The sequence below is a fragment of the Sinohyriopsis cumingii genome, chromosome 5, assembly GCF_028554795.1.
Source record: "Sinohyriopsis cumingii isolate HCF-2022 chromosome 5, ASM2855479v2, whole genome shotgun sequence".
NCBI classification, from domain to species: Eukaryota; Metazoa; Mollusca; class Bivalvia; order Unionida; family Unionidae; genus Sinohyriopsis; species Sinohyriopsis cumingii.
Genome location: NC_142965.1, coordinates 101,433,308 through 101,448,121, shown reverse-complemented (window position 1 = coordinate 101,448,121; position 14,814 = coordinate 101,433,308). Strand labels below are relative to the sequence as shown.

At 35.9% G+C, this 14,814-nt stretch overlaps 1 protein-coding gene across 2 annotated transcripts in view; it reads left to right on the top strand.

Annotated features, from left to right (window-relative positions):
• Positions 1 to 14,814, top strand: part of LOC149799886 (matrilin-1-like) — a 40,730-nt gene that overhangs the window by 15,048 nt on the left and 10,868 nt on the right. For both annotated transcript variants that reach the window (XM_089959329.1, XM_089959328.1), the window contains 3 exons: positions 1,897 to 1,998; positions 2,666 to 2,779; positions 3,483 to 3,596. In XM_089959329.1, coding sequence (XP_089815455.1) covers positions 1,897 to 1,998; positions 2,666 to 2,779; positions 3,483 to 3,596 — 330 coding nt within the window. The remainder of the gene's footprint in view (positions 1 to 1,896; positions 1,999 to 2,665; positions 2,780 to 3,482; positions 3,597 to 14,814) is intronic.

The following is a 14,814-nucleotide window of genomic DNA, read 5'->3' as shown; positions in this document are numbered from 1 at the left end:
TATTTTCTCACAAAGCCAACACTTGATTTAGACTCTTTTGTTTCGAAAATTTGATCTAAATATAATACATTTCGCTAGTAGTAATAATATATTTAGAACACTTGACTTGCAAGATTCATTTAAATAAATAAAATCAGATTTTCGGAAAACTCGAAATCTTCTCCAATCTCCGTTTTCCAAAAAATTGAAAAAACCGACACCAAAATTGTTTCACAATAACACATTTTATAGAAAGAACATACTTTATCGTTATTATATGTAGTTAGTATGTTAATTCTAAACTGGAGCCGCCATAACTTTAATCAGAGTTTATACGGAATTCGCTATACTTTCACCACTATCTATCTGTTCGAATGTCAAATTTAATTTGTAGTCAAAGGTTACTGGCGGTTTGGGAAACTGAAAAATTATATATATCATTTAAATAAATAAAATCAGATTTTCGGAAAACTCGAAACTTTTCCACGGGAGACGATGGTGTAGCTCCAGAGTAAGTTGTTGATATATATATATATATATATATATATATATATATATATATATATATATATATATATATATATATATATATATATAGAGAGAGAGAGAGAGAGAGAGAGAGAGAGAGAGAGAGAGAGATGCAAATATACATCAAACAGTGTTAAGTGCTAACCCTTTATCATACAGGAGAGTACTTGATAACACGAACATATTCTTTAAATGCGAAGAAATAATATCACAGTCTATAAAATTGTTAATGCGTACTCTACGGCGGTTCGATCCAGGGTCTGCATCAAACTTTTCATATGATAAATATAAACCTTGGTCATCAAAACTAAAGGTATCCGAATTTACCCCCTTTAATCATTATATTGTGTGTGTGTGAAATTTCAAAGAAGTCGTATCTTTTTTCATTGTCATAAATTCTGTTCATACTAAAAGTACATTCTTCCAAACGAATTTTTGAATATATTTTGGGATAACTGCGATATTTGCATATAATGAAATTTTAAAAAATGTAATATTTCAACTCACATTTACTGAGAAAATAACCTAATTTATAAAACATTATTTCATTTCTTTTTATAACACTTGCTGTTGAGCTTGGCAAAAATCAGACTAAATGATAAACTTAGAACGTATAACACGACATTGTTCGGAACTATTTTATGTCGAATGAATAAAACACAGTGTTAGATAATGCAAGATTGTATGTGAAATAACTTGAACTCTAATACCAGTATCACATAAAAACGTAATATGTTACGGCTGAGAGATTTAGAAATATATTGTTTTCAAGCAAACATCTACTTTTGGGACAAATAATACCAGCCTGTAACATTATAAAGTTATTGAAATTCACAGAACCTAATCAGATCTTAGGAACACCAAAGTATTTCCATAGCAAATTAAAACTATGATCTTTCATTACTTGAAATATATTGCTATCAAGGTTTTGTCATGTTCTAAGCGCAAAACGTGCCTTTCAGCTCGCGGAGGCGATATTTCTTTATCAACAGTTTAAGAAAGATTACTTTCTATTTTTATTTATTTAAACTGAAATGATGAGATTGTCTCAATTATAAAAGAAAAGTGATTAACATACAACATGTAGCACCAAACGTTACTCTCAATTTCCTATTTTGTAGTGATAAATTAATATATTTGCTGCGTGATTAGTGTTCCTGCATTTCTTAATTTACATTACTGTGGATATAAATATTTCAGACATTCTGAAGGCGCATACGCATTTAAAGCTAAGTACAGGGTGATTCCTTTTTTATTGGGGGGAGGGGTAAAGGTTAAACATAAAAGTTTGGGAAATCAAAAACTTTAATATGAATGAGTCAATATGATAATCATAATTTTGCTATAAGAACGTTTATGTTATATTACTTACCATTTTGCATGATGTAGACTGTACCAGAATGCAGTGCCTAAATGGCGGAAGCTGTCAGAAAACCTCATCCGGGTATTCCTGTGCATGTCCCAAAGATTACATAGGAGCCCGCTGTCAGGGTACGTAGGCATCAAGGTAGTGTGTATAGTTCTATATACATTTTCTGAGAGGCTCCAACTCATGTATCATTATATAAAAATACTCTTTTTATTTTAACCTTTTTTATTTATCCATGTAACTGAAATGGGATGGGATACACCGAATATAGTTGTGGCGTGATCAAGAGTCTAACCTGGTTCATCTGTTTCACAGATATAGCAAGAGGCTAAAAAGTATGGACCGGCTAAAGGTCATTGTGGCATTTCTTCCAGATGTGAAGCAGACGTACGGAGTATTATCCCTAACGACGGCTATATTTTGTCATTTCATGTCATATTCTACTTACAGAACTATGCTTGGAGCACGAATTGCAACACGGCAAAATACTCCTAATCGGGACTCAGTCCCAAAACTCCCTAGCTTTATTCAGGCCCACAGACATCTGTACTGTCCGATCCGACATTTCTGGCTCGGCCCCCTACATAATGTGAGAAATAGTTAATTCTTGATTACGTAAAATACACAGGATTAAGACAAGATTGTCAGTTTCCTGCATGTACTGATTTTAAAAAAATGTTTACACTACTCAGACTAATTTTGTTAATTAATGTAATTACGAAGACTCGTTTTTAAATAAAATTTGATATTGTAGATAATATATATTATATGCGTTCATTGCCTTTACAGACTTTGATGAATGTAGCAGTAACCCTTGTTTCAATAATGCCACCTGTCACCAGGGTAACAACTTCTTTTACTGCACGTGCATTCCAGGATATGCGGGAACCAGCTGCGAAACTGGTTTGTGAATAATTATCAGTGTTATGTACGATATAGTCTGTTCTCTCGTTGCACTTTTCCAAGAACCAATGTAAATTATCTAATATATTTTGTAACATTACTATTAATTTCATCAATTATGCAAATAGAGGTTTAATTTCAAATATGTTCGTCATTTATAGAAGGCCAAACTGAAAATAAATTGTAGATGAGGAAACTTAGAAAATAAGTAAAAGCTGCCGAACTTATATATTCATGATCGAAGTTCATTGTTTTACTTTCAGAGATATTAGATATAGCTTTGTCAATGAAATTTCATTTAAACTTATATCTCAAGACGACAAGAGGCTGATGAGTTAGTTTAATAAACAGTTCTAAAATAATGCTGTAGTGTGCTCAGATGACATAAATGACTTCAGTTTCACGTAAATTTATCACTTTTTTGCACCATCAAGTGGTCTCTTATATGTTTCAAATTATTTTAATAATACATTGGATGCAGTCATATCATAGTTTTGTTTAATGTTACACAGATAAATTTATTTGTAACTTAAAACTACATATTTAATATTGAAAACCAGGCGTTATAGTTTCAAACAAGTTATTATTTTTGATGAAGGGCTTTTATGTGCGAACCAATTAGCATGTATTTAGTAGCAAAACTAATTGTAATAAGCTGTCTTCTTATTCTTCACGACTGATCCAGATAATGTGTATGTTTTAGACATAGAGGAATGCAGCAGTAATCCATGTCAACACTATGGTACCTGCATCGACATGGTCAATGAGTACAAATGCAACTGTGTGCCCGGATACATAGGTGTTAACTGTGAAATAGGTTAGTGATGTCTATATTGCAAAAAATACTCGTGTATCTTCAAAGGTCCTGAGTATTCTTTGGTGAAAGCTGAACTATGTAGCAATATTCATATTTGACAATGTTTTTATTATGTATTGTAAACGTTATTGCTCCTCATCTCTCTCTCTCTCTCTTAATATATATATATATATATATATATATATATATATATATATATATATATATATATATATATATATATATATATATATATATATATATATATCTATATATAAGCAGCAGGGAGGGCAGACAGACCTAGGGTTCCCGACAAAGAATAAACCTTCCACAGAAAACTCTCTCGTAGAAAGGTTCTATTTACCGAATAAAGGCTTCCTAGAAAATTTTATTCGCTATTGAACCCTGTTCCATCAATAAAACCCTAGTCTGAAGATTTTAGCTGAAAAAAAGTATTCTACGTGAATTTTAATTTTTTTTTTGTTTATTGCCATACGACCGACCATAGGTAGAGCCCTCTCTGCTGCTATCTGCATCAGAAAAAACAGGGTTTTTTTCTGCTGCGTTGCTGATTGAGCGACTCGAATACATATATGACATCAATATGAGAAACAATTCGTGTGGAGACAAAATAATCTAACATTGGCGCGAAAAATAAATAATATTCACATCGACGTGGAAACATCACCATGAGAAACAATTCGTGTGGAGACAAAATAATCTAACAATCGGCGCGAAAACAAAAATAATCTTCACATCGACGTGAAAACATCACCATGAAAAACAATTCGCGAGGAAACAGAATAACTCTCACATGTACGGGAACAAAATAAATGTAGAATTGGCGCGCGGGAAACAAAATAACTCTCATATATACGGAAACAAAAATAAACTCACATATATGAGAAAACACAACCACGGGAAACCTGTACGGTAACAAAATAAATGTTGAATTGGCGCAGGGGAAACATCGGCGCGGAAACAAAAATAAACTCACATCGACTTGGAGACATCACCATGAAAAACGATTCGCGCGGAGACAAAATAATCTGACATTGGCGCGAAAACAATTCATGAGTCAGATTAATAATCCTGACCATCATGGTAGAGTCGTCAAATTTATGATCTGATTATTAGCCCTCACCCCCTGTGAAAAAATATTATATCATCATGAGACTGAGGAAAGTGACTCAATTCCTTATAAATATATTGATTGTGTCACTTTCCTCAGTCATCAGCGCACGAAAACAACACACGGGAAACATCGGCACGGAAAAAACATTTTTTTTTGTCCTGCCGAGATCATCACGGTTGGTGCAAGTGACACATTCCTTATAATAATATTGATTGTGTCACTTTCGTCAGTCATCACGGAGGGGCTGAATCACGATGATAAGTACTCCTCCAACGACGGTATTGGTTTATTCGTTCTTGTGTGGTATTCGACAAGACATCGATATCGAGTACCATCACAATCAATACACAACGGAATTTTACCGCGAACCCCTCTACTGCAGCTGGTGCAACGTTGAGGACCATTAGAACCATTACTTTTGCGTGAAATCTCTCTGTGGTAGCTACAAAAATGACCTCGGCAATTTCTTCCACATAATTCGGTTGACCCCCGAAGAAGCCAAGCGCATTTGTTGACCATCTTATACTTAATATTTTATATATTTAATTCAAAAGATTAAAAATAATCAATTGAAGATGAGGACGTCAAGGAGCTGTCAATGCAAATATAATGTTGGGTTTATTTTTCGACCCTCGGTCTATGGTACAAGTGACACATTTCCTTATAAATATATGATTTGTGTCATTTGCACCATCATCATGAAGGGGCTGATTTACGGTGATAAATATTCTTCCAATGATGGTATTGGTTTATTCATTTTTGTGTGATATTGAACCATACACCGGTATTTTGTCCCACCGCAATTAATACACAACGGAATTTTGCCGCGGACTCCTCTACCGCATCTAACACAACTCCGAGGTCCACATGAGCCACTATTTCGGTAGATTCTCATATGCTCGCTACACAATTCTTTTCTGCAATTTTTGCCACACAATTCGGTTGATCCATGACGAATCCAAGAACATCTGTTGACCATTGTATATTTAACATCTTATATATTTAATTGATTTTATTTAATCTCTCAATTAGAAATATGGAATTAAGTATAAAATGAGCGAAAAAAATTATTGCGATATTATTTGTGATGCGAGCGAGACAACCTATATATCTGTTTCAGGCAAATCTTTAAAAGAAAAAATTAATTATTTGTGCCTCGAAAATGACCCAACCTTTATTTTAGATACATTATTCGATAACCTCACTGACGAAGATGCGCGTGTGTTATCTAGAAGGAATTATTTTATACTTCGAGACTATTATAATATTTTCTCCCTTTTGACGCTAGATGAATCTATCTCAATACAAACTAAAGAAGAAGCAATTCAGGCACTTCAATCAGCATGCAAATCAACATATCATCTGCCTGGTATCATCATACAACATCTCAAGAATTTTTACATCTTTGCATCTGATGATGACTTTGAATCTGTCGCTGATAAATTCTTAGGATTATCATCGGTTACTGAAATTATACCAAGATTTCGCCTCAGGCATCCTGTATTCGACATCGACTCATTCTTCAAACGCTGCAAAGAACACATTAATTACGGAGATGTCATGGGTACGTCGAAAGATTCTGATGAGAAATTAACTCACGAAGAAATTATTATTATTTTTCTCAATTATGTAACTGTGGCCGCGATAAGATATTTTTATTCACAACAACACACGGATATCATGTGTTATGTAAATGCGAACCTGTGTCATTCGATGCTCAGATAGAATTAATTAACAAAGCCGGTAAGGATAATCCGACATGGAAACTTGATAAACAGGCCGGACTTCACAGCATCAAACTATCAGGAACAAAATCGAACAAAATCAATTCCGTCTGTAAAAGATTAATATCAAGTCAAATTACATCTCCACGAGATCTGCTCTGTTGTCCTACGTCAATTCAGCCACGCGAGATCGAGTATATAAAACCAACACAGAATGACTTAGGTGACTATGCTAATGAAATATCTCAGCAGGATTTAGAAAAAATATCGATCGAGTTGACCGGAGAACCTGATCAATTGATTACTGTTACCGCATCGTCAAGAAACAGATTGACAGTACAACGACGACCAGGACACTATTGTAATATTTATAAGCGTCGTCATGGATGGAATGAGATTAACGACCATCCTGAAGATAAATGCGATAATGCCCTTATTTACGTCCACTCAGATAGCTTTATTGTTACCTGTCCTCGCAGTAACGGAAAAATAATCGTACAAAACAATTACGAGAAACAGATACGCGAATACTTCGCAGGGGCAACCAATAGCGTCGTTGATGAGGTCGTTAAACCGCTACCTGAGAACCAGCGAAATCCGGATTATATTAAATATCTGATGTTGGCCAAATACAAGAAACAAACACATCCTGGAGAATTTATCGACAAGACGCCCGATTACTGCTACACGAGTAAACCTCTACACGAATCCGGACCTGGATGTAAAATTATCTACGGAGATTACATGGATGGATCTTACTGCGGCACAGGGAAGAGTATATTAGCAGTTTCAGCAATAAACGAGGACGACTCTGTGTTGTGCTTGTCTTACCGAAAAGCTTTTACTGAGAAAGTAAAGTCCAACTATGGATTCGAATCTTATAGAGATATTACAGGAGATATTGTTCTTACAAAATCCAGAAAAGTTATAATTGAGTGGGAGTCTTTGTTAGGTGTAGAAGGCATCCCTGATGTGATAATCGTCGACGAGCTACATGGATTAATGCGTCAGTGTTATTCGGGCTGCAACAAAAGCTTATTCGATAAATTTGCTGGACTCGTAGCGATGGCTCCACCTGTTGTCGTGGCTGATGCTGACACGAATAACGAAGATCTTGAATTATTTCGAGACAAACTAAATCGACCTGACATGAAATTCGTCATGAACAGGTATAAACCCGATCACGACAAAAGGTTTATCGTGGAAAACTCGCATAAAGATAACTACGCCAATCTTCTGAAACATTTATCAGATGGAAAAAGAACCGTAATCTTCACGCACAGCGAACTCAATGGATCTTACTCTGTTGAGGGAGTCGCGAAACAATTACAGCATCTAAAATATCGGGTAAAATACTACCATGCAGATACTAGTGCAGCAGAAAAAGCTAAAGATTTCTCAGATCTAACTAACGCTTTTAATGATGTTGATGTTGTAATCTATAATCACACTATAGAGGCCGGCGTTAGTATCGTCGATGACAGATTTAAGACATTGTTTGTGTTCTCGTCAGAATTAGGATCAGTCGAAGCGACTAAACAAGCCATCCACAGGTTTAGATGCGCCGACGAAATCCATTATTCTTCTGTATCAAAAACACACAAAAATCTTCCCCTGACCAGAGATGATATCATCACAACCATTATCAACAACGAGAAAAACCTCACCGAGAAGGAGAAATCATTCAGAATGCCGACTCCAGGTGAACTGACCACACCGTACGGGTATGCGTTTATCAGCTACATTATCGAAGAAAATAATTCAAAAATGTATTTTACACCACGATTAATCGAAACCATGAGAAATAGCGGCTATGAGATAATTCAGCCCGAACCGGACGAATACAAACTATGGCTGACAAAAAAAAGTTGAAAAAAGCATCAGGTAATGAGATTAAGACAGATCCCGCCGTTGATGATTTTCTTAAGACGTCAATCGGGCTAAGAATAAAAAACGCTGCTGGTGAAGATAACGTTACTGATGAAAATACTATTACCAACGAGGATAATGTTACCGACGAAGATAAACTACCAAAATACTATCATTATCGAGCAAATGACAATATAGAACCATACGAGAAGAAATTGAAATACATGAATTATTTGTTTCAGCGCGACTGTGCCAAACTAAGCGAAGACGAAATAGAATTACTTTACAAGAAATCCACCCAGATGAGACGAGCACAGCAGATAATCGCGCATAAATTCAACAACGGAGACATCACTGAAACGTTTAGATCAGATAAATTATCCCCACGAGAAAAATTAACAATAATCCGCGACGTCCTTGAAATATTCTCGCTACCCGATATAGTGCCTGACGATCTATCTGTGACATCTGTGATAATCGACCGAGGGAAGCTTATATCAGACATCGAGGCCGCGATTGCCAATCCAGATCGTATAGAGAAATATAATAATTTTATCAAACAGTTCTCAACGATCTTCCCCGAGGCCCAGAATAAATCAAGAGCAAAAACATCAAAATTAACAACAAAAAATATCATTGAGAAAATAAAGACGATCTATATAAGGGATTTGCTGCGGAGATGAAATCAGATGATAGCCGACACGCTAATCGAGGTAATTATATATTATATTATCCCAGCTGGCCTGAGGCAGATTTTATTAACAACGATATATGGAGAAATACGCTAACTCCTGAGGAGGGATTCGCTGGCGGTTATGATATCAATATCATCGATGAGCACACGAAATGGCTGAAATACCACATATGGATTATAAATAGATGGGTCGGTCGATACGGTAAATCTGATCAATAATCTGATAATGGTGCAAGTGACACAATCAGTATATTTATAAGGAAATGTGTCACTTGCACCATATCCAAGATAATGTATGATAAATTTAAAACCCTAATGATAATCCGAGGGTTTGTTTTCGCCTCGTATTTTGATGATCACGTCGGATGATATGGTTCAGCCAATATGAAGAACAAAACCAATAGAATGACGACTGTCACAAAGTGTACAAACAGTATATTTATAAGGAATTGTACACTTTGTGACACACCCAAGATGATGTGATGCAATGATATTACAGTAATTCCAATTTCTTGGTGATTAGTAATAATAAAAAGCGGCGATATATATATATTTTTTTTCTTTGTGAAGAAATTAAATATTATGCCACAAAGGACAACACTGACCAAACAACAAGAGAATGAAATAAAATTGCTGAGAGGCAAAATGACGGCCAAAAACATAGCAGATAAATATAAAATCGGCTATACACGACTATATGAGCTGTGGAATAAAAATAAACAAGATGATATTAAATCGAGCAACATAATGTTAGATTAATCAACAAGACCAAATCGAGCCATAAATCCGATGACAATCCGCGTCGAGCAACAATAATGCTAGATTAATCAATAAGACTGAATCGAACAAATCTGATAACAAAGCCACATCGGTTAGATTAATCAACAAAACCACATCGAATAAATCTGATAGTAAGATCGAATCGAATAAATCTGATAACAAAGTCACATCGGTCAGATTAATCAATAAGACTGAATCGAGTAATAAATCTGATGACAGGGTCGAATCGAACAACAATAATATCAGATTAATCAATCAGACTGAATCGAGTAACAAATCTGATAATAAGATCGAATCGAATAAATCCGATGAAAAGGCCGCGTCGAGAAGATTAATCAATAAGACTGAATCGAACAAATCTGATGACAGGGCCAAATTGAGCAACAATAATGTCAGATTAATCAGTAAGACTGAATCGAACAAATCTGATGACAAGGCCGAATCGGACAACAATAATGTTAGATTAATCAACAAAACCACATCGAATAAATCTGATAGTAAGATCGAATCGAGGAACAAATCTGATGACAAGGCCGAATCGGACAACAATAATGTTAGATTAATCAACAAAACCACATCGAATAAATCTGATAGTAAGATCGAATCGAGTAACAAATCTGATGACAGGGCCGCATCGGTCAGATTAATTAGCAAAACTGAATTGAGTAACAATAATGTCGAATCGAGCAAATACAAAAATAAAATCTTAAAATACCAAAATAAACTAGAATCGACACAAACCTCACTGGATAATCTATCTGAAGAGAATAAACAGCTAAAAAAGATCTAAATGAGACAAAGGACCACTACAACAAAATTCTTGAGGACAATAAAACTCTACAGCAGATTATTACAAAAATAAATAACAGAGCAAACGATGACATAAATAAATCACTAAACGAATACAGCAGCGAGATTATCGCGAAGATGAACAACGTAGATGAGCAGCAGAAACAGCTGGATGAGATGACCCGTAAATACAATGCGCGGTTGAATGATTTTAATAAGATTTCGATGTCGCCTGAGGTCAAAAAGATTTATAATGATATCAGCGTGGAGAAAATTCTGAATAAAATTTGTGACGAAAAAAAACCCAAAACTAATTGTTCGAGGTTGAGTAGAGATGCGGCTGGTCAAAGGTCGGCGATGACGTCATTGATTGTCAAAATGCGAGGCGAGAAAAGGCCCTCAGATATATATTCTGATTATCATTAGGGTTTTAAATTTATCATACATTATCTTGGATATGGTGCAAGTGACACATTTCCTTATAAATATACTGATTGTGTCACTTGCACCATTATCAGATTATTGATCAGATTTACCGTATCGACCGACCCATCTATTTATAATCCATATGTGGTATTTCAGCCATTTCGTGTGCTCATCGATGATATTGATATCATAACCGCCAGCGAATCCCTCCTCAGGAGTTAGCGTATTTCTCCATATATCGTTGTTAATAAAATCTGCCTCAGGCCAGCTGGGATAATATAATATATAATTACCTCGATTAGCGTGTCGGCTATCATCTGATTTCATCTCCGCAGCAAATCCCTTATATAGATCGTCTTTATTTTCTCAATGATATTTTTTGTTGTTAATTTTGATGTTTTTGCTCTTGATTTATTCTGGGCCTCGGGGAAGATCGTTGAGAACTGTTTGATAAAATTATTATATTTCTCTATACGATCTGGATTGGCAATCGCGGCCTCGATGTCTGATATAAGCTTCCCTCGGTCGATTATCACAGATGTCACAGATAGATCGTCAGGCACTATATCGGGTAGCGAGAATATTTCAAGGACGTCGCGGATTATTGTTAATTTTTCTCGTGGGGATAATTTATCTGATCTAAACGTTTCAGTGATGTCTCCGTTGTTGAATTTATGCGCGATTATCTGCTGTGCTCGTCTCATCTGGGTGGATTTCTTGTAAAGTAATTCTATTTCGTCTTCGCTTAGTTTGGCACAGTCGCGCTGAAACAAATAATTCATGTATTTCAATTTCTTCTCGTATGGTTCTATATTGTCATTTGCTCGATAATGATAGTATTTTGGTAGTTTATCTTCGTCGGTAACATTATCCTCGTTGGTAATAGTATTTTCATCGGTAACATTATCCTCGTTGGTAATAATATTTTCATCAGTAACGTTATCTTCACCAGCAGCATTTTTTATTCTTAGCCCGATTGACGTCTTAAGAAAATCATCAACGTCGGGATCTGTCTTAATCTCATTACCTGATACTTTTTTCAACTTTTTTTTTTGTCAGCCATAGTTTGTATTCGTCCGGTTCGGGCTGAATTATCTCATAGCCGCTATTTCTCATGGTTTCGATTAATCGTGGTGTAAAATACATTTTTGAATTATTTTCTTCGATAATGTAGCTGATAAACGCATACCCGTACGGTGTGGTCAGTTCACCTGGAGTCGGCATTCTGAATGATTTCTCCTTCTCGGTGAGGTTTTTCTCGTTGTTGATAATGGTTGTGATGATATCATCTCTGGTCAGGGGAAGATTTTTGTGTGTTTTTGATACAGAAGAATAATGGATTTCGTCGACGCATCTAAACCTGTGGATGGCTTGTTTAGTCGCTTCGACTGATCCTAATTCTGACGAGAACACAAACAATGTCTTAAATCTGTCATCGACGATACTAACGCCGGCCTCTATAGTGTGATTATAGATTACAACATCAACATCATTAAAAGCGTTAGTTAGATCTGAGAAATCTTTAGCTTTTTCTGCTGCACTAGTATCTGCATGGTAGTATTTTACCCGATATTTTAGATGCTGTAATTGTTTCGCGACTCCCTCAACAGAGTAAGATCCATTGAGTTCGTTGTGCGTGAAGATTACGGCTCTTTTTCCATCTGATAAATGTTTCAGAAGATTGGCGTAGTTATCTTTATGCGAGTTTTCCACGATAAACCTTTTGTCGTGATCGGGTTTATACCTGTTCATGACGAATTTCATGTCAGGTCGATTTAGTTTGTCTCGAAATAATTCAAGATCTTCGTTATTCGCGTCAGCATCAGCCACGACAACAGGTGGAGCCATCGCTACGAGTCCAGCAAATTTATCGAATAAACTTTTGTTGCAGCCCGAATAACACTGACGCATTAATCCATGTAGCTCGTCGACGATTATCACATCAGGGATGCCTTCTACACCTAACAAAGACTCCCACTCAATTATAACTTTTCTGGATTTTGTAAGAACAATATCTCCTGTAATATCTCTATAAGATTCGAATCCATAGTTGGACTTTACTTTCTCAGTAAAAGCTTTTCGGTAAGACAAGCACAACACAGAGTCGTCCTCGTTTATTGCTGAAACTGCTGATATACTCTTCCCTGTGCCGCAGTAAGATCCATCCATGTAATCTCCGTAGATAATTTTACATCCAGGTCCGGATTCGTGTAGAGGTTTACTCGTGTAGCAGTAATCGGGCGTCTTGTCGATAAATTCTCCAGGATGTGTTTGTTTCTTGTATTTGGCCAACATCAGATATTTAATATAATCCGGATTTCGCTGGTTCTCAGGTAGCGGTTTAACGACCTCATCAACGACGCTATTGGTTGCCCCTGCGAAGTATTCGCGTATTTGTTTCTCGTAATTGTTTTGTACGATTATTTTTCCGTTACTGCGAGGACAGGTAACAATAAAGCTATCTGAGTGGACGTAAATAAGGGCATTATCGCATTTATCTTCAGGATGGTCGTTAATCTCATTCCATCCATGACGACGCTTACAAATATTACAATAGTGTCCTGGTCGTCGTTGTACTGTCAATCTGTTTCTTGACGATGCGGTAACAGTAATCAATTGATCAGGTTCTCCGGTCAACTCGATCGATATTTTTTCTAAATCCTGCTGAGATATTTCATTAGCATAGTCACCTAAGTCATTCTGTGTTGGTTTTATATACTCGATCTCGCGTGGCTGAATTGACGTAGGACAACAGAGCAGATCTCGTGGAGATGTAATTTGACTTGATATTAATCTTTTACAGACGGAATTGATTTTGTTCGATTTTGTTCCTGATAGTTTGATGCTGTGAAGTCCGGCCTGTTTATCAAGTTTCCCTGTCGGATTATCCTTACCGGCTTTGTTAATTAATTCTATCTGAGCATCGAATGACACAGGTTCGCATTTACATAACACATGATATCCGTGTGTTGTTGTGAATAAAAATATCTTATCGCGGCCACAGTTACATAATTGAGAAAAATAATAATAATTTCTTCGTGAGTTAATTTCTCATCAGAATCTTTCGACGTACCCATGACATCTCCGTAATTAATGTGTTCTTTGCAGCGTTTGAAGAATGAGCCGATGTCGAATACAGCATGCCTGAGGCGAAATCTTAGTATGATTTCAGTAACCGATGATAATCCTAAGAATTTATCAGCGACAGATTCAAAGTCATCATCAGATGCAAAGATGTAAAAATTCTTGAGATGTTGTATGATGATACCAGGCAGATGATATGTTGATTTGCATGCTGATTGAAGTGCCTGAATTGCTTCTTCTTTAGTTTGTATTGAGATAGATTCATCTAGCATCAAAAGGGAGAAAATATTATAATAGTCTCGAAGCATAAAATAATTCCTTCTAGATAACACACGCGCATCTTCGTCAGTGAGGTTATCGAATAATGTATCTAAAATAAAGGTTGGGTCATTTTCGAGGCACAAATAATTAATTTTTTCTTTTTTAGATTTACCTGAAACAGATATATAGGTTGTCTCGCTCGCATCACAAATAATATCGCAATAATTTTGTCGCTCATTTTATACTTAATTCCATATTTCTAATTGAGAGATTAAATAAAATCAATTAAATATATAAGATATTAAATATACGATGGTCAACAGATGTTCTTGGCTTCGTCATGGATCAACCGAATTGTGTGGCAAAAATTGCAGAAAAGAATTCTGTAGCGAGCATATGAGAATCTACCGAAATAGTGGCTCATGTGGACCTCGGAGTTGTATTAGATGCGGTAGAGGAGTCCGCGGCAAAATTCCG